Below are 22,757 nucleotides of genomic sequence, written 5' to 3'. Positions count from 1 at the left end.
TCATCCTTGCCCCGTCGGGAACCCCCCCCCACACACACCCCCCTTCCCCAGAACCCAATTTCCCCGGAACACAGTATCACCGACCCGCATGACGGGGCTGGGAGAAGGCCACCTCCTGTAATGGGGAACAGCGATTCCCACTTTTGTTGTCCTGACGGTAGCCAGCAGCCCTCAAGAGGGCCTCCCACACCCGGCCGAACCTCCAAGACCCACGGGATCGGAAGGAGGGCCAGCGTGTGCCAACCGTGAAGTCTTGAGTCAAAGCTAAATTCTCCCGCATCGATGGTGTACACACGTCTGAGACGGGCTTAAGACCTGCCATGACCGTCATAGCTAAGCCTTTCTGCTCGGTGCCCGGATGGATGAAGGAGGTGGTTTGGATTTCTGGCTTTGGAGTCGCTGGCGACAATGTGAAGTTGAACGTCTTTGATGTTTTCGCTCGGGCCGTTGGAGCTGGTGTCCCTGCAGTGTCCTCGGAGAGGTTGCGTAACAATTTCGTGTTTGGGGGGGAGGAGGGGAGGGCGGTGGTTTTTCATAAGAATGCCATAATTTTGTTTCCCGCCCACGCAAAGTTAGACATGGAGTCAGTGGAGTGAGAAGCAGAAACACAATACGTTTAGTCATGGAATCAAGAGTAGCACAGATAATTAGATTGCGAGAAATCCTGTCAGATATTTGACTGCCAATGTTGGAGCCGCGGTGGCTATTCTGCTTCACGCAGACGGACTATTGTGATTTGAATAAACTGTTCTAATGGATGGAATCTTGTTTGCTATCTCTCACTCTATGTTCTGTTTGTTCTCTCTCAGGGTCTCGTCGGCCCTCAAGGTCCGATCGGGGGTCCTGGTGAAAAAGTAAGTGTGGAGAGAGTTGATCCATTCCCCCGACTCAAAAAAGAAGGGTTTTTGTTTGGCTTTGTTTGGTTTTTTTGTCCTTATTCGGGTCAATATCTGTTAAGTGATCCAGCAGATATAGGCTTCTGCCTTCCAAGCCAAACACTCACTGCAGGGATGTGGGATCCACACACAGACACACACACAAACACACATATACAGACAGATGGCGATGTAGACAGCGATACAGACAGTCATTTCTCACAGCCCAAAAAACACAACTTCTCAAAATACAACATTGAAGGATCCAATATTCCAGATTGTGTCATTGATTTCATAGATAGTTGTAGTTATTATTCTGTGTTTTGCTTCATTGCTGGTTGTGATGCAGATACAAAAGTGAATCACTTCCTTTGCTGACCTCATGAAAATGCTCTCTCTCTATCCATATTCCTCTCTGTCTCTCTGTCTCTCTCTCTTTCTCTCCTTGTCTATCTCAACCGTAGGGACCTTCAGGAAAACAGGGTCTGGCTGGCCTGGGTGGAGCTGATGGGCCCCCTGTGAGTTACACTTGCAACTTCCTGCCGACCATTTTTCTTCTCCTACTGTCCCCGTCATGGGGGCTGTCGTATGGCAGACTGTGTGTTCTGCCAGACGCATAATCACTTGTATCTGTCCACGTCACTCAGGGTCACCCGGGGAAGGAGGGACCCCCTGGCGAGAAAGGAACAGTTGTAAGTATTGTTCAGATATTTATATTCCCCGTCCTGTCTTTTGCTTGAAAGATCAAAACTTCAAGAAGCACACATAAGAACACAGAAAATTATAAAATATTTGAATAAAATAACTTTATATTGGATGCACAAATCAAAAATTTGGTTATTTTGTTGCCGTCACTGAAGCAATGTTTCAAATAATTGTTAAAAATGATTATATGATGTAAAATATAAACCATGGCTTATTTCGTTGCCTTCTTTTAAGCATTGTTGAGTGCTGGATGGACAGTGCGTGTTCAACAAAGACTGTTCAGATGGTGTCGCTATAGTTGATGTTCACTGAAAAGCATTTAGACAGATGAAAGACAGATTCCTGCAAAAATGTTCTATAACACATTATGGCTTGTACCTGACCCGAAGACACCCAGCCAGGAAGAGAATAGGGGGACATGCACAATATAAGCAGACATGACAAGAGCATAAACGGCCTCTAATATGAACCAGCAGAATCCTGCTGTCATGTTTTCATTGAGTAAACCCCCAGCGTCAGCCACTTGGACAGCAAGATGTGGCACAAAACTTGTTTGGGGGTATTGTGATTGCTGAATGATGTAATTTTAGAAATTGTTACAATGAATTTTTGTGTTTTGAACGCAGCTGTGGATCAATTCAAACTGTCACTTTGCGTCTTTGTTCTTCGTGTTTTCATGCACACAGAAATATCCAATCTATTACTTTGATCGTATCGTATAGAAAAATAGATGACTGGTCACTTGAAAGGTGATGTGTCCGTCTAAAATGTTTATTATAATATAACAATTGGAGTTTTTAGTTTGTTTTTATCATATTATCTCATTGGATTCCGTATTGCAGCCTAGTATTGGGTACTAATAAGATCGTCTGTGTGTTCCTTAATTAAAGTTCTCTTGCTGTACGTGTTTCAGGGTCATCCTGGTGGCATGGGGTCTATCGGCTACCCTGGGCCTCGTGGTGTGAAGGTATAGTAGTAAAAGAAATAGAAAATGTTGAGATATGAATACTATTATCGTGGACCGTAGATTATGTTTAAGATGTAATTGCTGACTGCACTTTTCTTTTTCTTTGGTCCAGGGTGCGGAGGGCATCAGGGGTCTTAAAGGTGGCAAAGGAGAGAAGGTAATGCCATAAAAACACCTCCTACTTGCTCACTTTTCGCCCAACCGCACAAAATGTCCTCCTCCTCCTCGATGTAACTCTTTCCTCTTTTCAATTAGGCTGTTGGAAAATCCATTTGTAAGCACGTCAAGTCATCAGTGAAGGCATCAAGCTACTTAGTCGTAATGGAGTGTGGCTCCATTAGGCAGGAATGAGATGGCTTTTAGGAGCAATTCCCATAAAGATGAATCCTTTGCCATTGTTCCCTTTTTGCACTTAGTTAGTGCCTCAGTGGTACTTCATTGACTTTCCACTCGCCCAAATGTGAAGGAGCTGACTCTGACATGTATATATATTTTTTATATAAAATCTATGGACCACAAAACACATGCACCGTGCCAAATCCATGCTAGATAAACCCAAATCCCTGAAATGTTTGCAACATGTAGTATCACTAAAGATCAGCAGATGTCAGTAAAGCTACATAATACTTCAGCAAAACTAATATGAAGCAAACAATTTCTTTCAGAATGCATAGTAATGCCAGAAGGTTGTCACAGTTCAAAGAATGATACATTCGTGTTCAATTGTGATAATTCACCAGCCGCTTTTAAGACACTAAAAAGTGTTTGTAAACTTTACTTGTTATCCACGAGGGGTCACTATTTAGCCTTTCCAACAAGTCACCAACTTTCACACACTTCATCGATCATCACTAACATTTCAATCGTGTCCTGAGCCTGATGTTCATTATTACACAAAACCAGATTTGTTCTTTATTAGGTACTACGAGTTTGACCTTTTTGAAGCAACGTGTGGCCATTCATTCAAATTTATCGACCATAAATCACTCTTAATCACCAATGATGTGTTTCTCCTTCATCTCCAGGGAGAAGATGGATTCCCAGGCTTCAAAGGAGACATGGGCATCAAGGGCGACAAGGTAAGAGCCTAACGTGCACAGTATGAATCCAACGGTGGTCTCTCAAGCGCTCCTTTGTGCTCTCTGTTCTGAGAGTACTTCTTAGGGGCTTTAGAGGCTACAGTGGGTCCTGATGAACTGTGTCGCGGTGTGTTCTGTTTGTGCCTCCAGGGAGAGAACGGTGTCCTCGGACACAGAGGAGAGGACGGACCCGAGGGCCCTAAGGGCAAGTCCGGCCCCGGCGGCGAATTAGGACCCATCGGAACAGCCGGAGAAAAGGTATCAGTCGAAAACCTGCTCACACTTGCTAACTTTCAGGGAATTCCCAAGGGCATAATGTTTTCCAGACAAGCTACGATTTAGTTTTCTATTTGTGGATAATTCATATTAAATAAAGGAGGGATACAATCATTCTTAAAGCGAAAGTCAACACTGGAATCAAACCTCAGGGATAACGCCCTCTCTGGGGAAACAACAATTGGTGCCATTTGGTGAAGCACCAATTGGCACCAATTGGGCCAATCAGAGACAGTGAAATACCTGTACGGCCTATTTATAGGGCCGTTGACATGGTTGAACCGTTTAATTGCAAGCATCCCATTATCCCGCTTTACTTCTTGTTTGAATGGTCATTAAAAACCTTAAAGACTATACTTACTGTTACTAGAACACTTGCGTAATCCTACTCTTACCCAACCTAAAGAAATCATCTCTGAAATGTTGTGACATTCAAATCAAGTTGTTTATGTGCTATTTTTGTTTCATTATTTTCCTCTAGGGGAAACTTGGTGTCCCTGGATTGCCTGGATACCCTGGTAGACAAGGCTCCAAGGTATATCATTCTACATAATAACAAGGATAATAAGATGGCCCAAATGCCTTGCTTTAGGGTATTTGAGCGGAGAGATCTCCTTAAATATTAACCTGCCTTATTAGCTGCGCTGCCTCCCCTTGTGTCTGTTTGTCTATAGCTATGTGTGTGTGTGTGTGTGTGTGTGTGTGTGTGTGTGTGTGTGTGTGTGTGTGTGTGTGTGTGTGTGTGTGTGTGTGTGTGTGTGTGCAAGTGTGTTGACAAGCTTGTTAGTTCCTCTGCTATGAGTCTACAGAGTGTCATTATGCCGTTACAGCTCATCCAAAGCCTGGAACATGCTTTCATGTACTTTCCCCGTCTCCAATGCTTTGCTGACAGTCACAAACTCACCTATAGATACTCAACACACACACACAATCACACACACACACACACACACACACACACACTTTTCTTTTTGTATTTAGTCGCTAGTCTTTAGCCCCTTCAACCTCATATGCCTTCTTAGTCACTAACTCTGTCTACTCCCAGAGATTGATTAGCATGCTGCCCGCGGCTAGCGCGTTAGCCTAGGCTGTCTAGCACCACAGCACTGCCCCCCTGCCGCCTCAGAAGCAGCTCTGTGTCTCCCCCCTACCTGCTGTCAGTCAGTGTTGCTACCTGGCGCTGCGAGACTCCTTAGAGCCACCAGAGCAATGCAACGTGCAACATGGGTGTAATGAGTGGAATATAGCGACCCATTAAATCAATGGTCCAGACAGAGAGAGGGACAAAGAGAAGGAGAGAGAGAGAGGTAGAGAGAGCGCAAGAGAGACATAGAGAGAGAGAGATTAAAAGATACGCTGACACTCGATGGATAAGATATGAAGAGTCCAGAGAGGGTTGTATTCATGCTGCATGTAAATTAATCCTAAATGAAAAGCAAGCGGTTTGAAAAAGGAAAAGAAAAGCACAACTCTTCACATGGAGGATGTGGAGGCAGAACGGAGAGAGACGAGGCGAGAGCGCGACAGACAAAGAGAGAATGAGACGCGTGAAAGGGCTCTCATGCCGTTTGAAGATGAGACGCACAGTGAAGGGAAGGGGGGCCCCCAGTCTGTGCGGTTGCTTTGTGTGGCGAAAAAGGACCGGAAAGAAAAGGGACGGCCTCTAAGGTGGCTCACTGGAGTTGAGGCTCCGGCTCTCTGCCTTTGTACCTCCAGACGGCCCCCATAGATCTTCTGTTGTCCCAAGCAGGAAACTGGAATAAAGGCCACTTTTAAAACTTTGATGCACCGAGGCCTATTAAATATCAAATAGCTACATTTAAAAGGCATATGGATGTACTTAATAAGTCAATTAAGTGGTTGTACTGTGGTGGCTGTAAATGGGTTGTTTAATATGGGATCCATTCAAAATGATACCGTTATTTTGGTCAATTTAGGCAAAAGAATGGATACATTTATAGTTATAGTCCCGTAGTTATAGATCTCTGAACTAAAATGTTCAGGTATAGCATGGTTGTTCATGTAAAGAATTGACATTGCTTGGGCAAATTTAGCCGCCATGCTATAGGTATACACTCACAAATGTGTCCACCAATTATATTTTATATTCTGGTCGTCTTTATACAGTATCGGACGTTCGAAAAAAGATGCCATCTCCCAGCATGCAGCCATTCTCACACAGTACAGTCTTGAGGACCGCATTAGCTATAGCACAAGTGGAGATGGACGTCCACAGAGAAACTCACACCATGTCATGTGGTGTTGTCCTTATTTCACTGCCAAAAAACCAAAACAAAACTAACAAGTCAAGCTTGTGCATGTTTTTTTTTTCTTCTTTCTCTCTGCCTGCTCTTTTTGTGATTCAGCCCATGCCTTCCACTGGGTTTGCTTATGCTGAATTCATGATGTAAATGTGCACGCCGATGGTATTAAGCACACACACGACAAATGTTGCTTTCGCCATGCTGTTGAAGGCCACATTTCTCCTTGTGTACGTGTGTGCGTTTGTGTGTGTATATCTGTGACGTGTGTATGTGTCCGCATCACTATCTATCTTCACGTGTGTTCTGTTTTGCTTTCTATCAAACGCTGCGGGGGGAAGTGTGGCTACACCGGTAAGCCTCTGCTAGCCGTACCTCTTAATCCCCCCCCCCCCCCCCCCAACCCTGCGTTCTCCCGCCTTCCCACCCCATTTGTGTGACTGACACCAAGGCCTCTATCAGCGAACGCCGCCTGTGGAAGCACCTAGCGGCTAAATTGCTGATGGGTATCAAAGGGGATCTGTTGCTGTTTTTCTCCAACGCGCTATCTTTTATTCACCGGCGCCGCCGTCACCTCCTGCTCGTTTTGACGGTCAGGATTGTTGTAGCACAGTAACCGTTCTAACGAGCTAACTCAGAACCGTGTGTCAGCGCGACGGACCAAGGGCGTTGGGGGGGGGGGGGGGGGGGGGAGGCGGAGACGAGACACTCTCCTCAGATTTTCCAAGGAGGAACCGTCGGGAGGCGTTTTCCCTGTTACCGTGCAGCCGCCCGCTGTTGATAAAGTTGTTTTCCCGCTCGTTGCCAGTATCGGGTGCAATTGTCATTCAAGTGCAAAAGGTGCTTTCTTCACAGTCTCCGCAGACTTCGCTGCTTTATCAGAGCCAGTCAATAGGAGACATCTGTTGTTTTCCTAGCCCCAAATTCTCAGCACATCTAATTGTTTCCCCTCCCTTTTTGTCTCCTTTTTATCTTTTTATCTTTCTCTCTCTCTCGCTCCTTGCCAATTCATCTCTCCACTCTCTCCTCTCTCTCTCTCTCTCTCTCTCTCTCTCTCTCTCTCTCTCTCTCTCTCTCTCTCTCTTCTCTATTGCTGTTACCTGCAGGGCTCCAACGGATTCGTCGGGTTCCCAGGGGCCAACGGAGAGAAGGGGACTCGGGTGAGCTGAGCTGTTGTGCATTGTTTTTCAGCCACCATTTGGGTCAATACCTTTGGTCCTACTGTGAACGAGGAGCTCAAATGAAGTCTAACTAGCGGGGCCGATTGAGGCGGGAATACTGAGTTAGAAATATGTTCAGTTCAGCCTTTGATGTGTGTTACTTCAAAGCATTGCAGAGGTTCTAGGCAAACGAGAAATAGAAAATTACAATAAATATATGAACTGTTTGAGAATTAATTTCTCATTAAATCGCCAACAAATTCAAAGTCAATCAAACAGGGAAAGAATATCAAACAAAACAGACTAGCTCTGATAAAACCATGCAGACAGTTAAAGGTCAAACCCAACACACGAAATGTGACCGTGAGCAGAACTGTAGAGAGTTCTGGAAGTCTTTACGATAGGGCTCGTAGGTTCAGCACACACAGAACCTGTGGGGTATTTGTAAAGAGGAGGACGACGAGGTATAGAGAGAGAAGGTTGCGAGGGGGGGGGGGGAGGATAGTGCTGGATTGATGAGACAAGCTGGTCTCTGCTATCAGGTCCTGCCACCATCTGGACCCCAGAGTGGCCGAATTGACAGGTAGTTCGAGCTGTCAAGGGCCTCTGGGTAACCTTTTACACAGGCAATCTGATTATTTTATATATATATATATATATACATAGAAGACGTTCCGGAAGATTCTATTTCATCCCTTACTCAGTGCTCCCCTGAGTGTAGAATTCCAAACCATGATGTTTTATTCGGGTTTCGCTGACTGGTTTTACCATAACCTGCCAGTTTTCAGTGCTGAGATTAATTCATATGTTGTTTTGGTTCATTTTTTCTCTCGTTTTCTTTTTAGGGTCTGGCTGGTAAATCTGGGCCCAGGGGGCAGCGTGGGCCAACGGTAAGGGAACTCAGATGCCTGGCGTGCCACAAGAACTATGAATCTTTCTTCTTTATCTTTTTCTATCTTTGTCTTTTTTCTTTAAAATATGTACACATTTAACCTACTGGAGTCCATCCCCCTTTTCAATATTTATAGCTATAACCTACAGTGGTCTATCTCTCTTTTCAATATGTACAGATATAACCTATAGTCGTTTTTTATTTCTCACTTCTATATATGTACCAATTGAATCTGCAGTGGTTGTATTTCGTGCTTTTTAAATATGCACGCATATAACCTTTTCTATGTCTCTCTGTACACAGAGAGGCAATCCTTTCACAATAAAAGCGTATGAGTTTGGCATTTGGTCCATGTTTATTTCATTATGTTGTGTTTGTGAACTCAGGGTCCCCGCGGAGGTCGTGGTGCCAGGGGCCCCACAGGGAAACCAGGAGCAAAGGTAAGGAAGCAACTAGTGGGCCCTATCCCATGCATATTCCATGCTCATTGTGATGAACGCGCAGAGCAGTAAATCCCCTGAAATGTCACAGCAATGTGCTTCTAAATGTGTTCATATATCCACATGATAAACCATCTGCTGTACACACGCATGCTTAAAGATGCAAGATGGGCCTCACACTGTGAGTGCCAAATAATGTCTACTTAACACACAGAGACTGTTAGGTGACACCTTATCTGTCTGTTGTGTTTACGAGTTCAACCGGTGTTGTGGAGTGAGTGGGCTGTGTCATTTTAAAGTGTCACATGTGCCTGTGGAAGAAAATACTGCAAAGAAAATGCTGTGTTTACCTGCTTCATTTTGTGTGTGTGTGTGTGTGTGTCTGTGAGTGCGTTGACATGCGTGTGTGTGTGTGTGTGTGTGTGTGTATTTATGCGTCTCCGCGTGTATAAATCGATAGCTTCTCGCAGCTACTCCGGCTTCCCGTTCACGTCTTCCTGTGTCTAAACAGCTAATCTAGCCTGAATGAAGAATCCATTTCCTCTCTCTGTAGGGAACCTCTGGCAACGATGGGCCCCCAGGCGGATCCGGAGAGAGGGTGAGTACCCCGGCTTCTGGCTCATTCTTCGCCCCGTTAGGTTTTGGGCCTTAACTTTTGTACACAGAAGATGAGAACAATTTATTAAGGGATTTCGTTTTGTGAGTAATTTTGCTGGGAATGGGGGGAGTGACCTGAAAGAGATGTCAATAACAATATTTTTGCTTTGATTGTGAATTGAATTTGTCAGAGGCCCGAGTGTAGAATTAGATTTCTTTGTGAAGTGGTTTATTGGTTTGTTTGGTGATCTTTATGATCTATGATCGAACCGTCAAAAAATACTAAGTATTCCTATTCAGGACAGATACGCCAATAAGATACGCTAATTTGTTTGTGAGGTCCAACTGTTGACTTTGAGGCAGTCCACATCAACTCACAAACATTTAAATAGCATTAACGAGCATAAATAATGCAAAAAATGTAACTTATTTATATATATATGTATAAATAAAATATACTTTCTCTATGATATTTGTATGCACATGTATAAACTACCAATGGGTGCTGTTATGCACCCATACATCAATACTTGTGTAAGTGTAAGTAAGTGTTTGATTCTAATCCTTTTATTTTCCCCCACCAGGGACCCCAAGGCCCCCAGGGACCAGTCGGCTTCCCGGGACCCAAAGGACCAAACGTAAGTCCCTGAAACTCTCCAGAGGAACCCCATCGTCTGTCTTCGGTTCAAATCGGCAGCGTCGCATTGACGCTCCATGTACTAAAACACATACAAATACGAATCCTTCACCCCCACGCCCGGGGTCTGAGTGTGGCCCTCTCTGACGAGCACACATGTGTGTCCCCTGCAGGGCCCCGCGGGGAAGGACGGGCTCCCTGGACACCCCGGGCAGAGAGGAGAGACGGTGAGTCAGCGGCTCGCCCCAATGCACCGCACTGCGACTTAAAAAATATACATCCCGTCGTTATCTCGGCGTATGTCAGCCGTGCCACTCTTCAAACGGCACGTCAGCCAAGAGTTTCTGTCAGCTGCTTTATTTGAAATGATACCGAGAGTAAGCTGTGGGAAAAACGTTTTATTCAGGGCTATTGGGGATGTTTGGTGGCTGAGGGTTGAGCGATGGCACTTTAACAATTTAGCCACAGCAAACCACTCAGATGTTACTTTCAGCTACACTAGGAACCTCGGATATGCAAAGTTATTATTTATCGGTATACAAAAAAGAAAATAACGTGTAAGATATTATATGTAGTACACTATTGCTGTCATCTGCTATCGACAGAACCAGTGCTGGCTACCTTCTAACTATGCTGTCATTAACAGCTGGTAATATGTAAACTAGCAATTTTAATGGAACATTAATAAATAGTAAGGTGTGAATTAACTGGCACTTTGAATGTAGCGTCGATGTGGACCTCTATAGACTTAAATGTAATAGGATGTTTAGAATAAGTAATGCATATGTTACATCGTCAGGATCTATGATTCAACTTGTAATGGAGAAATGGCAACGGACCGCCTTCGGAACTACTGTCGGTGGGCTCGACTTCACAAGAGCTCCCTGAACACAATGGGTTTTATTTGTTGCACTGCAGGGTTTCCAAGGAAAGACCGGGCCCCCGGGACCAGGTGGTGTTGTCGGGCCCCAGGTACATTACCCCCCTACTGAACCGTTCCCGTCTGGCTCCGGTGCTATTGTGCTCCATGACTTACTTTGCGGTTACTACGAGACGTCTACATTCCACAACTCTTCGGGCATAACGCTTGCATCTTGATTTAAAAACTCGCTCACAACCATCTCACCCTGTTCCAAGACAGTTTAGATTAAAAGTAAACAATGCCATAGTGTGGAAATTGATATCGACGACAGTTACAAATAAAGTGTATTTGGAAGCAAGGGCATAGGAACCGGGGGGGACGGAGGGGACGTGTCCCCTCCAATATTGGAGACGGGCACATTTGTCCCACCTAAAAATTATACCGGGGGGAGAAAAATATTTTATTTTATTTTGAAAGCGCAACACAGCGTCTTGTCACCGCTTCTTATTCTAAAAAAACTGGATGATTGAGCGTGCAATTAAAGAATTGATTTGATATTTATCAGTTCATTACTGCCATCCAAAATGTGTTTTCCTTTGCATTTACAAATGTATCTTTTTAGTAAAATAAAATATATTTGTGAATTTTTTCAATGTAGATCATTTATGACACATTTCTGTTCAAACCATTTACGGATCTGTCAGCTTTCCGATATGTGTCCCCCCGAATGTTAAACTCATTCCTACGCCCCTGTTTGGAAGTGACACACTTTGGGCCCCAAACACGGGGCCCCAAATCCGAGCCTTTTTATTGGACGTGACTGTGATGTTTGGTTGACAGGGCCCTACCGGAGAGACAGGGCCCAGTGGAGAGAGAGGACACCCAGGCTCGCCAGGACCCCCTGGTGAGCAGGGCCTACCCGGAGCGGCTGGAAAAGAGGGTGGCAAGGTAAACGCCAGCGTTTTGTTCGCAATGAATCTCAATGCATTCACGCAACGCTCCGTATGAATCCCTTGCACGGAGTCGAAGAGTCGTGGACATGGTTGTCGGCGTAGGCGTTGTGTTTGAATGTATTAATTGAGCCGATGCTTAGAGTTCACACTTCATCCAGAGCCGGTTATAGGAGTGAGGCAGAGAACAATCGAAAAATGCAATCAATATCGGAGCGCCTAGTACAAATTGAAATGGCGCGAGGTTGACTATCCAATAACGTGCGCTCCAAGAGATAGCTGATGGAATTAAGAAGCAAAGGGTAAGTTGCTCATTAGTCCGCTCAGGGACAACATTGCAAACGGTGCATCGATAATGCTACAGCAGTCATAAAGCATCCGCCTGGAAGTTCAGTGGTTCAAAGTATTCCCAGGCGAGGTGACAGAAAAGTATCTTCTCATAAAAGTAAACAGTAAGGGAACCATATACACCAATATAAGGGGTTATGTACTATTGTGGGGATTTCTGAATGAAGGCCCAACATAATGTGGGATTTAAAATAATTGCAGGTAGTTGAATCAATTTTCGAGATTGGATTGCATAACCTGACCTGATCGTTTTAGAGAGGTTGAGGTGAGAGACTGGTGGGGGTCTTTTAGCAGCAATATTTCTACCAAGGTGTTCGTAAAATTGGGGCCTAAATACAGGCCCCGACACGGTTCCCTTTTGAAAATTAAACACGGTTCCCCTTTTGAAAATTCTGCACTATAACTATTCCAATTGCTTTAAATGGTCCAGGGCGTGTTAAGGCGACGCGATTACGGCTGCCATTTATTTCCACCCAGCAAACGTTTTCCCTGAGCCTTGTTCTTCCGCGTCCATACGGCGGGACTGAAATTGAAAGTCTTATTTGGGATAATTGCGTTTTTGCCTCCTATCTGACCGTCATTTCCACAGCTTTTAGAAGTCACTTTTCTGGTCTAAAAGCAGATCAGCGTCCGTTGATCACCTGTCGAGCTGTCAGGGGAGCTGATGGCGTTGTTTTTGTTGTTTCCCCCCCCAGGGAGACCCTGGCCCCATGGGCATCTCAGGGAAGTCGGGCCCTCCTGGTCTGAGGGGCTTCCAGGGTACAAGAGGTCTTCCAGGGGCCATGGTAGGAAACACACACACACACACACACGTACGCACGCGCGCTCTCGCAAGCACACACACACACACACACACACACACACACACACACACACACACACACACACACACACACAGGTGCAAGCCTGCACATGCAAGCACACCCACTTTTGCTTCTCTGCATACAAATCCCAAACGCACAAGCGCATGCAAAGACACACAACGCAAATGCTACGCACAGATATAGACACAAATCTCCATCCGAAGGACACACAAATACAATAAATGTGCACTAATGATGATACAAACTCTCTCACACACACACACATGCACGCACACACACACACACACACACATCCCTCATCCTGTCCATCCCCTGCTGTGTTTAGCACCGTTTTAAATCCCCCTAATTAAAACGCTAACTACCTGCTGCTAAACCAAATGCCAGAGTTGGCAACGGACCAGACAGCCGAAGTTGTGTCGACCCACAGAAGTGTGCGGGGATTCGGCCCTAGAAAGGATTTAACCCCTAATGACAGCATCCCGGAACCATTCATCATCATGTATTCATCCCTGTGGCGTCGATGACCATATGCACCGAATGACAGCGATCCAGTGTCCTTCGAATCCATCGTGTTGAATGTCAATTCGTTATTTTTTTACCGACAAGGACAGCAGCCCATCCATGATCATTACCGTCCAGATGAGCCCGTGCAAAGACGCATTTGTATAGGGTTAAGGATAATGCATGTTTGTAGAGGAGGTAAATGTAAGGTCAAACACATTAGTACGTCACATGCACTCTGTGAGATCCACCCTCATTAGCAGATAGTTGAACTAGCCATTAGACTGTATTTGGAAATGAAGGACTTTATACGTGAACAATTCTGTATCAACTGCTAGTGGGCTTTCCCATGAGGAGTAAAGCAACTACCTTACACCTGCCCACACATAGAACACACATCTATGTGCATGATTCATATGCATTTTGCACACAGCTTTGTTCGTTTTAAACATGTCAGTAAGTGCATGTGTGCACATAAGACACACATGCACACACACACACATGCATACACAATGATTTAAACAGCAAGTACCCTGATTATTTATTGCTCGAGTACCCAATTAATATTACAACCCCATTATTTATAGTTTTTGTACGGATGTGCAGTGAATACAAAACTAAACATGACCACACACACACACACAACTAACAGGCTTCCATATGCACACACAAATAGTTTCTCATTCTGGTGTTGGAGCAGTGTTACAAGCACTCATTCAATTACCCCCCCCCCCCCCCAAACCCCCAAACACACACACACACACACACACACACACACACACACACACACACACACACACACACACACACACACACACACACACACACACACACACACACACACAAACACTGACCCATACAGATACGCTGGTCAATCTCGTTGAGAGGCACGGTAGCGATTTACGAGCCAATAAATAAACTAGAAGGGTCCTGTTTTTTTTGTTTCTTTCTCCTGGCAAGCGGAACCCTTCCAGCGTCCTAATGCAGCCCCCCCCCCCCCCCCCCCCCCCTCTCTGCAGCAAGGGATGGGAAGGGGAGGGCTGGGCGAGGGGGGCGGCGACATAAAGCACCCATCACTCGCATGGCACCCCCGCCCCTTTGGCTTTGTCGGAGCACGTCAATTAGTTCAGATGATGAAGGTCTTCACTGCCCCTGGCTAGCAGCGCTTTCCATATGTCTTCCTCGCCGCCGCTTGCAGCCAGGGATTCAGAGAACAGGAGCTGCCATTCATGTCACCACCGTTACCACCCCGACCCTTACCACCACCACCACCACCAACAACACCACTGTCACCACCACCACCACCCTCATCACCACCTCCACCACCAACCTCAACACCCCCACACTCTTTTTTCATCGATTAACAACGCCTACCCCGGTGTCAGGCCGCTTGATCAGACCGGGGCACAGTAGCGTTGGACAACCTTGGTGGAGCCTGGTGCACACACTCACAAACACACACAAACGCACATACACACACACACACACACACACACACACACACACACACACACACACACACACACAGACACACATTCACAGACCGCGTTTCTCACACGTACACACATTCAAAGACACCCTCTCTCACAGACACACACACAAACACAGATACCCTCTCTGACAGACACACAAACCAACGCAAACATGCACAAACAGATCCATGCGCACTCACAAGCACACATTTTTACCCATATAAAATATGCCGGAGTTACACATGCAACCATACTGCATAAGCTTTGTTTCAGACAGTGTCCAATACTTAATGGATGTACATTTACATGCAGTTGACCTCTCTGTCTCTATCACACACGCACACACACACACACACACACACACACACGCACACACACACACACGCACCCTCCTCCATGCATAGACACCAACTTTCGGAGAAGGTTACGCTCGCACACGCACACACACACACACACATTATTGTTTAACCGCTGGTTTGACAGCAGCGATTACTGCTCTCCAAGTGCTACGGCACCGGGGAGCTTGACCTAACCCCACTCTCGCTCTCTGATTTCAGGGTCCAGCTGGCTTGAAGGGAGGAGAAGGCCCTCAGGGAGCCCAAGGCCCCATCGTAAGTATCCTGTTACCATGGCTACCGCCACCACTGACCCGACTTTGGCAGGAGGGATAAAATGCATCTTGCTCATCCCGGGGAACGATTTTGTATACGGCATAAATGGCGGAGCACCGAGCAATCCTGCAGTGATTTGATTCACGAGAACGTGCTGCAAAAAGAATACTGGTGATGGGCGTCTCAGTGTGAGCTTTGAAAACCCGTCGAGTAGTTACTCGCAAAGCTTTCAGTGCTGAGAGTGCACTTCAAATGTTGAGCCGTTTAAAGTTAACATGACAAATTCCCAAAGAACAGGTCACAACCAATGTCCTGATTGCACTAAAGCTTTGCAAATATTTCCAAAACAGTCAGGCCAAATAAATTCATTATATCTGATAACTATGACGCAACCAGTGGAAAAGTCAGAGGCCTGAAAACAATGTATATTAAATAAACTGCATAGTGTATTTTATAGATACAGCATATACTTCTGAGTTCTGCCAATTTCAGTAATAATTAATGCCAGGGTTTTTGAAAGAGTTCAGAAAATCTCCCCTTGGTTAATTTAACTCTTGGCTCCCCCCTTTCTCACGCTGACATCATCACTCTTCTTCGGAACAATCCTATTCTAAGATAGATTATGTTATATTGTAAATTACGTAATTATACGTCTTGATATTTACACCAGCAAAGGCAATGCTGGCATTAACCAAAAAGGTTCCTGTGAGCCAGAAGATACTGAGTGTTCAAAGCACATTTCATATTATGACGTTGGCTTCCAACTTCCGATCGTGATTGCTGCTATGCACTGTGGGAATATATTAAATTGGCCGCTTTTGATGTTTCCTTTGGCTAAAGTTGCATTCAGCTGCACAGAATATCAAATCTTCTTTTCAGTTTAGCTTTCCAAAGACTGCGAATTTCACTTTTCATAAAAAGTAATCCTTTCCCATAAGTTGTTGAGCGAGGTTGTGCAAGCAGTCAATTTGATGATCAGTGGGACAAACAGACGAAACTACAGCATCTGAACCTTTCAGTGTAAAACGTTGCGTCAATTGGACTGAGGATGTTATGATATTTCTCGGTCTTTCATTCGCCCTTCCAAAGTCTTTGTTCCCTATCCCTTACACCATGTAATACATGTCCCCGCCTAAAACATCCTTTCAAGCAAAGTTTCCATCACACTCCGCGCAAACTTCCACAACGGGGGTTGCTCTGCTTACCACCCATTGCATCAGCATCGTCACCGCGCTAAGAGCGAGAACGCGTCTTTCGTCAAGAAACCATTGTTCTTTTAACGTGCATAAACGCTTCTCCCTCCGCCTGCAGAGCAACCCTGACACAGGCAAAACGCGCGGGGTCCATGGGATGAATCATAAATAAGCGATCTCGCCGCCTCTTCCCGCCACTGATGTATGTGTGCAATTGAACAACAATCCCTCAAAGTGACTGGACTGACACGTGGCTGACATTTAACATCGGGCGGAGAGGCACCCCCGCTGTGGTTGCGTCCGTCCGTTCCGAGCGGGGAAGGATTAGGCGGAGTGCAGCTGTGCGGATGTGCAGCGTGTGAGGGCGGAGATACTAGAGAGTTGAAGTGGGGGTGGTGGGGGTGGAGGATAGCAAGGAGGGAGGGTTGCAGGGTTTTTCGATCGAGGAGAGTAGTTGGAAGCGAAGACGGACCCCGGTGCAGTATTTTGTTTCTTGTGATCCAAGTTTTTGTGAATCACTTTACAACAAATGTGAAGGGAAGAGTACCATCAGGGGGGAATGGATAGCAGATGCCATGAATAAATCAATTAAAAGACAAGTTACAGAATTCTAAAATCAGACAGAATCACACAAGATCTGAGTAAGAAAAAAACAGAATAAAGATATTTGGGATTCAAGGCATTTAGTTTGATCGACACAATAATCCCTGGGTTTTGGATGGCATAGATGTCCATGCCTCGACTGAATAAGGTTGGATTTTATTATGTTTCCAGTGCAGTACTATGTAGATATCTTTCTCAAAACGCTCCTGAAAGTGGCAGAGGCCCAGCAGAGGTTGCGAGGATACACTTGAAGAAGTGTGTTTTTTTTTCAGAGCAGTGCATGCAAGTGTGTTTGTTAGATGCCCACACGCTCCATAGAGAGCTGCTGTTTTCCTCCATCGCCTTCCCTGACAGTGATTGAGCTGCCGTTGAGCTGCCGCACAGTATTTCTTTGTGTGCTTCTTTGTGTGTGCGTGTGTGTGTGTGTGTGTGTGTGTGTGTGTGTGTGTGTTTGTGTGTGTGTGTGTGTGTGTGTGTGTGTGTGTGTGTGTATTGCATGTTCATATTTTGGTTTGAGAATCAATTCTATGAGGGTATAATATAGTAAAAGAATGTTTTATGAGTCCCTAACGCTTTAAAAACAATTGTCATGCACGCACATGCGTGCATCCTGAATGGTTTTGCATTCAGGATCAGCCTCCATTGTCTTGAATCCCCCTCTTCCTCTTTGATATGAGATAGATTGCTCTAAGGACCAGGTGGATCCAGGAATTCTGCAGCCAGTAGTGAAAAAGACCCTGGCCTGGCCAGTCCACACAACACACACACACCACACACACCACACACACCACACACAACACACACACACACACCACCAGGCAGGAGTAACTAGGGAGATATAATGAGACAGGGCTTCTGTGCGAAATGCCTTGAGAGACCTTCCATAAAGGCCTTGGCGGAGTGCGCCCCAGTAAATCAGGGGAATCCTATTACCTGATAAGAGTTCCCTCCTCTGCCCAGGGGCGCTGTCAACCTGGAGGGGCCTGGGCCAAGGTCACCACAGGTTGTTTTTATCTGTGCCAACTCGTCTCCCAAGGGGGCTGGGATGTGCCGTGGTTCCTTAGTTTTGGGGGCGTTTCATTTACATTTCAGTGGCTTTAGTTTGGTCAGTACATTTTTACATATGCAGTACATAATAGGAATGTGGTATGTTTCTATCTACTATGTTCCGATCCTTTTAATGGGGTTTATAGGTAAGGGCATTATTGTGGTAGCAACGGTTGTGATGGTTAAAGTTGGATTTATAGTTTTGATATTTTCTAGCAAACGCTACGGTATCGTAGTGTTTACTTCCACCCTTCATTCCTGCCTGATAAGCCCTTCTCTGGTCTTCTATCACAGGGCTCCCAAGGAGAGAGAGGACCCGCCGGCCCCGGTGGCGCCATCGGTCTGACGGGACGCAACGGCCCCCAGGGGCCCCCAGGCCCCGCTGGAGAAAAAGGAGGACCTGTGAGTCGTGGTTCTCTCTCCTATGGACGCCCATTCACCCATATGCGTCACGGCGCCTTCATGAACGACATGCACACCATCGAGCCCACCGCATTCAGTTGGACGGCTAAACCGGAACAAAGTCTTACTTACTTACTACACTCTGAGATGGATTCACGTTCTTGACTTTTCGTGAGTGAGACTTTGTGAGACACTGACCACAACCGTGTTCTGTGTTTAGGGAGAGAAAGGGCCCCTAGGCCCAGCCGGTCGCGATGGCATCCAAGGGCCCGTCGGCCTGCCCGGTTCCGCCGGCCCCCAGGGACCTCCCGGAGAGGACGGTGACAAGGTAACGTAGGGCGCAGCGATTGAACAACCGTCTGCCACTTACGGGGATACATTTCTTTGTCGTATGTTGCAGCTGACCAAAATACGTATTTCACGTTTAGTGATGAATACACATATTGACACTGCTACTTATTTTGCCTCGGACACAAAAAACTCTATTTGGCACAAGAAAACTCAACAGGTGCCCTGCCATGTTGATGAAAACGTATAAAATGTACAATACAGCCTGCAAGATAGATAACCTATGCATGCACACTCTTTTCAGCCTCAGGTGCGTATCACAGATCATTTAGCTTTCCAGTCTTTTCGCACACTTGTAGAATAACACAACGTAAGATCAAATATACATTCTAGCCTCTGTCTAGCTAACAGAATGCCCTGAGCGAGACAGCCAACATATGCTTCCATTCCCTTTTCGAATGTTTAACCTTCACAAAATTGCCTATTCCTGGCACGGATATCGCCATATAATTTGCTCCGTGAGGGAGATGGAATGATGGTCTGTGCGCCAATCAATTGATTACTCTTGAGCACAGTTTGCTGCTCAGATGTGCGGGAAAGACGAAAGGTGAGCAGTTGTGTTTGTATCTTCCAACAGGGAGAGGTTGGTGGTCCCGGCCAGAAGGGAGGCAAAGGAGACAAGGGTGAACTTGTAAGTTAATGTCGGATCCCTCACTTTGTTTAATTTGTTTGTTTCTTGGTTTGTTTCTGTCTGTCTATCTGTCTGTCTGCAGAGATTTACTTATTGTCGTCACCCGGTTTCTTTCTCTCCCTTTAACTCTATTTGTTTTGTCTCGAGCTATCAAGTTCGATTGATAAATACATCTGAAGTAACACAATTGGAAAACCGAAGACAAACAAAGGGGGCACACACGCTGTTCTTTATTGTCGGGGTGTGGGTTGATGTCCTTGAGAATCGCCCGCAGCCTATGAAATATTGATGTGGTGCTGCCCCTTGGTGAGGTAGCTACTTGCATTAAGTCGAGGGTTAGTTATCCAATACTAAATCATAATGTTGCCATGCTATGCAGCTCACTTGACTGTAGAATAACAAGGTTTGTGTAGTCCGATTACTACAGACGTCAATCTTCCTTGACTCTTTTTGAACAATATGTGCATACTATGAGAACCATGGAGTCTCACACTGGAAATACATGAGAGAAGAAGTTTAGAATGGAAATGAACAACCTCTAATGGCATTCTAATATGAACAGGCTTTGTTCGAGTCAGGTTAGTTTAATTTTGAGAGACATTTTAGAGACAGATTAGTTAGGTTTCCTTCTTCCTGCTAGGAAGAAGGAAACACGCATTAAATCAAAAAACTGTGTATAAGTGAGACAAAAAACACCCAATGGGGCTTGTAGTATCAAACCCATAAAAAATGGAAAAGTAGGGAAAATAAATAATACAAAACAGCAAAACAGTGCAAATAACAAAACGCAGAAAACAAAATGATGAAATCGTAATAACGGATGAAGAATTATGATCTTCAGAAACTAAACACAAACAGAAAACGTTCCGTGATGAGGAGCAGAATGTCTTTGTGGACCTTTTTGAAGGCTTGTTCTTGTCTGTCTCCTTACTGTGTTTCTGTGTGACCCCCTCAGGGACCACCAGGCCCCAGTGGCCCCCAGGGTGTGATCGGAGCTCCGGGACCCGCAGTAAGTTTCAGGCTCGTTATATATTACTATCCATCTATCTATCTGTCTATGTTGTTTTTCGGTTCAATGTGGCCACATTCTAACAATGGTTTTCTAATGGAAGGCTTTTACAAAAAGGGAAGCATCATTTCTCCCTTTTAGAGTTTGTGTGATAATGGTAGGACTCTGTTACACACCAGGGAAGGACTTTTTGTGTGTAGCAGAGTGAAAACGCTATTTTCCAAATTTCACAAGTAGCAGCGTGTATCTCTCAAGCACCAATGACATTGAACACGCTGGAACTTTTTAATACAGCTGCTGTGTAACAGAGCGGAAAATCCTTTGTACAATGTAAAAAGAAATCACAAACTGACAGTCATTTCAGCCTTGGTAAATACAAAAAAATGAACATAGAACTTCATCATGGCAGAGTGCTCTCAAAAGTTGATCTTACCCCCATAAAGGCTTACAATAACTACATTGTTGGAAAGAATTAGCTTTATTTTCAACAACAAGAGCCAAACAGGAGGGTGTCAGCCCTGTCTAATCCACCACAACCTATCAAGTTCCCACGGCTTTGAAGGACAAAGCAGAGGATACACAAAGGATGATCCAGCAACCGTCAAAAACATAAAAACAGCTAAATCCAAAGTAAAAGTGACCCTGGTGCAACCTACCTCACCCTGCACGTCGGAATCACGCTGTAGCTTTACGATTCTCCCAGGCTATGATCGCCCCAGGGCAGAGAGCAAGTCTACGCCGGATGACTGTTGTCGGCAGTCTCCAAAAGGGTTTGTCAAAGAGGCCTGACGATGATATGGCTATACAGACTTAAAACACAACATTTGTTTAATGTTGGGTTCACATAGATGTATCTGGGATTACTTTACGCGCTGGTGTAGATAAGATGTTGAGTTTGTTTGGGACGTTGTAGCACTTTTAACATTTAAGTTTTCTTGCACTGCGCTTCGACAGTGTAATCTAAATACCCCGCGATTGGAAAGAGGTTGCTTTCCCTTAGAGAAAAGTTTCACACGTGCAACCATGCATCATTGTTAGGCGCTCCCAAGATGAGCGTTGTTTACAGTTAAAACCCCAAACTGTGCCGTGCGGATTCATTTTACTGGCCACCTGTTAGAGTCCTCCTGCTCTGACTCACAGCGAAACGGCCACAATCTATTATGTAACCAGACTGAGCTTTATGGTCCATTTAAACACAGCTCTTTTGGTTGTGCAGCTAAAATTAATGTTGTGTGGGGAAAAATCGATCCTAACAGCTATTTCTCGAGCACGACATTCAAGGGTAAATAGCTGAAGAGAAGATTTGAGAACCCTTACAGTTAACCAAATGGTGTGAAAAAAAAGGCTTAGTCTTAGAATAGTATTCTTTGCTTTTCTACGTGAATGTCAAACAGGTCTGTGTTATTTTTTTCATTATTTCTCTGTTATATGAGTTATAAGAAATTCAACCTAACTGGAACGCTCTCCAGTTAGACACATTTACACACTAACCTTGCAAAGACTGTGTACCGGGCAAAAAAAAAGGCCAAAACTATACCCGACCTCGACCACACCTTATGCTCCGACACACATGAATGAAACGCACCTGAAGGTCAGGAGCCACAATAATAAAACAGTAAAAAAAAAACGGATTTCCTGAATTCTGAACCCATCCGCCGCATTCTCCTCTGCAGGAGCGTCCAACCCTAGCAAAATAAAATTGTCATCGGTGCTCCACTGTAAAAAAAAAAAAGAGAAGAAAACGGTATAGACGTCGAGTGCTGACGCACGTTTGAAACTCGATGCTCCAGGTTTTGTCAGCACTTCAGCCTTTCCCCAAAGCCAACCCCGCCACCCCACACACACACACACACACACACACACACACACACGCATACGCCCCCCCCCCCCCCCCCCCCATGCACACACCTCCCCCGTCCGTCACTCTCCCCCAGCGCCAGACGCCTCTCCCTTCCCGCAGGAGGTAAACCTATATATATATATTTATATGCATGGATTCAGCAGTATTTCACGTGCTGATTCCTCAGCCTTCTCGCCAGCCCTGCCATGCCAGCCCAACGTATTCCA

General features: G+C 45.3%; 1 protein-coding gene across 1 annotated transcript in view; it reads left to right on the top strand.

Annotated features, from left to right (window-relative positions):
* The window catches only part of LOC307085675 (uncharacterized protein), a 66,984-nt gene that overhangs the window by 24,525 nt on the left and 19,702 nt on the right, over positions 1-22,757 (top strand). The window contains exons 8-29 of the mRNA XM_079750540.1: positions 810-854; positions 1,340-1,393; positions 1,523-1,567; positions 2,494-2,547; positions 2,660-2,704; positions 3,573-3,626; positions 3,777-3,884; positions 4,384-4,437; positions 7,270-7,323; positions 8,169-8,213; positions 8,602-8,655; positions 9,209-9,253; positions 9,837-9,890; positions 10,063-10,116; positions 10,808-10,861; positions 11,592-11,699; positions 12,745-12,834; positions 15,404-15,457; positions 18,595-18,702; positions 18,923-19,030; positions 19,628-19,681; positions 20,637-20,690. Of these exons, the coding sequence (XP_079606666.1) occupies positions 810-854; positions 1,340-1,393; positions 1,523-1,567; positions 2,494-2,547; positions 2,660-2,704; positions 3,573-3,626; positions 3,777-3,884; positions 4,384-4,437; positions 7,270-7,323; positions 8,169-8,213; positions 8,602-8,655; positions 9,209-9,253; positions 9,837-9,890; positions 10,063-10,116; positions 10,808-10,861; positions 11,592-11,699; positions 12,745-12,834; positions 15,404-15,457; positions 18,595-18,702; positions 18,923-19,030; positions 19,628-19,681; positions 20,637-20,690 (1,395 nt within the window). The remainder of the gene's footprint in view (positions 1-809; positions 855-1,339; positions 1,394-1,522; positions 1,568-2,493; positions 2,548-2,659; positions 2,705-3,572; positions 3,627-3,776; positions 3,885-4,383; positions 4,438-7,269; positions 7,324-8,168; positions 8,214-8,601; positions 8,656-9,208; positions 9,254-9,836; positions 9,891-10,062; positions 10,117-10,807; positions 10,862-11,591; positions 11,700-12,744; positions 12,835-15,403; positions 15,458-18,594; positions 18,703-18,922; positions 19,031-19,627; positions 19,682-20,636; positions 20,691-22,757) is intronic.

This window comes from Pollachius pollachius, assembly GCF_949987615.1.
Source record: "Pollachius pollachius genome assembly, chromosome: 14".
NCBI lineage: Eukaryota > Metazoa > Chordata > Actinopteri > Gadiformes > Gadidae > Pollachius > Pollachius pollachius.
The sequence above is the reverse complement of the archived record's forward strand: the minus strand, read 5'-3'. Positions and strand labels throughout refer to the sequence as shown.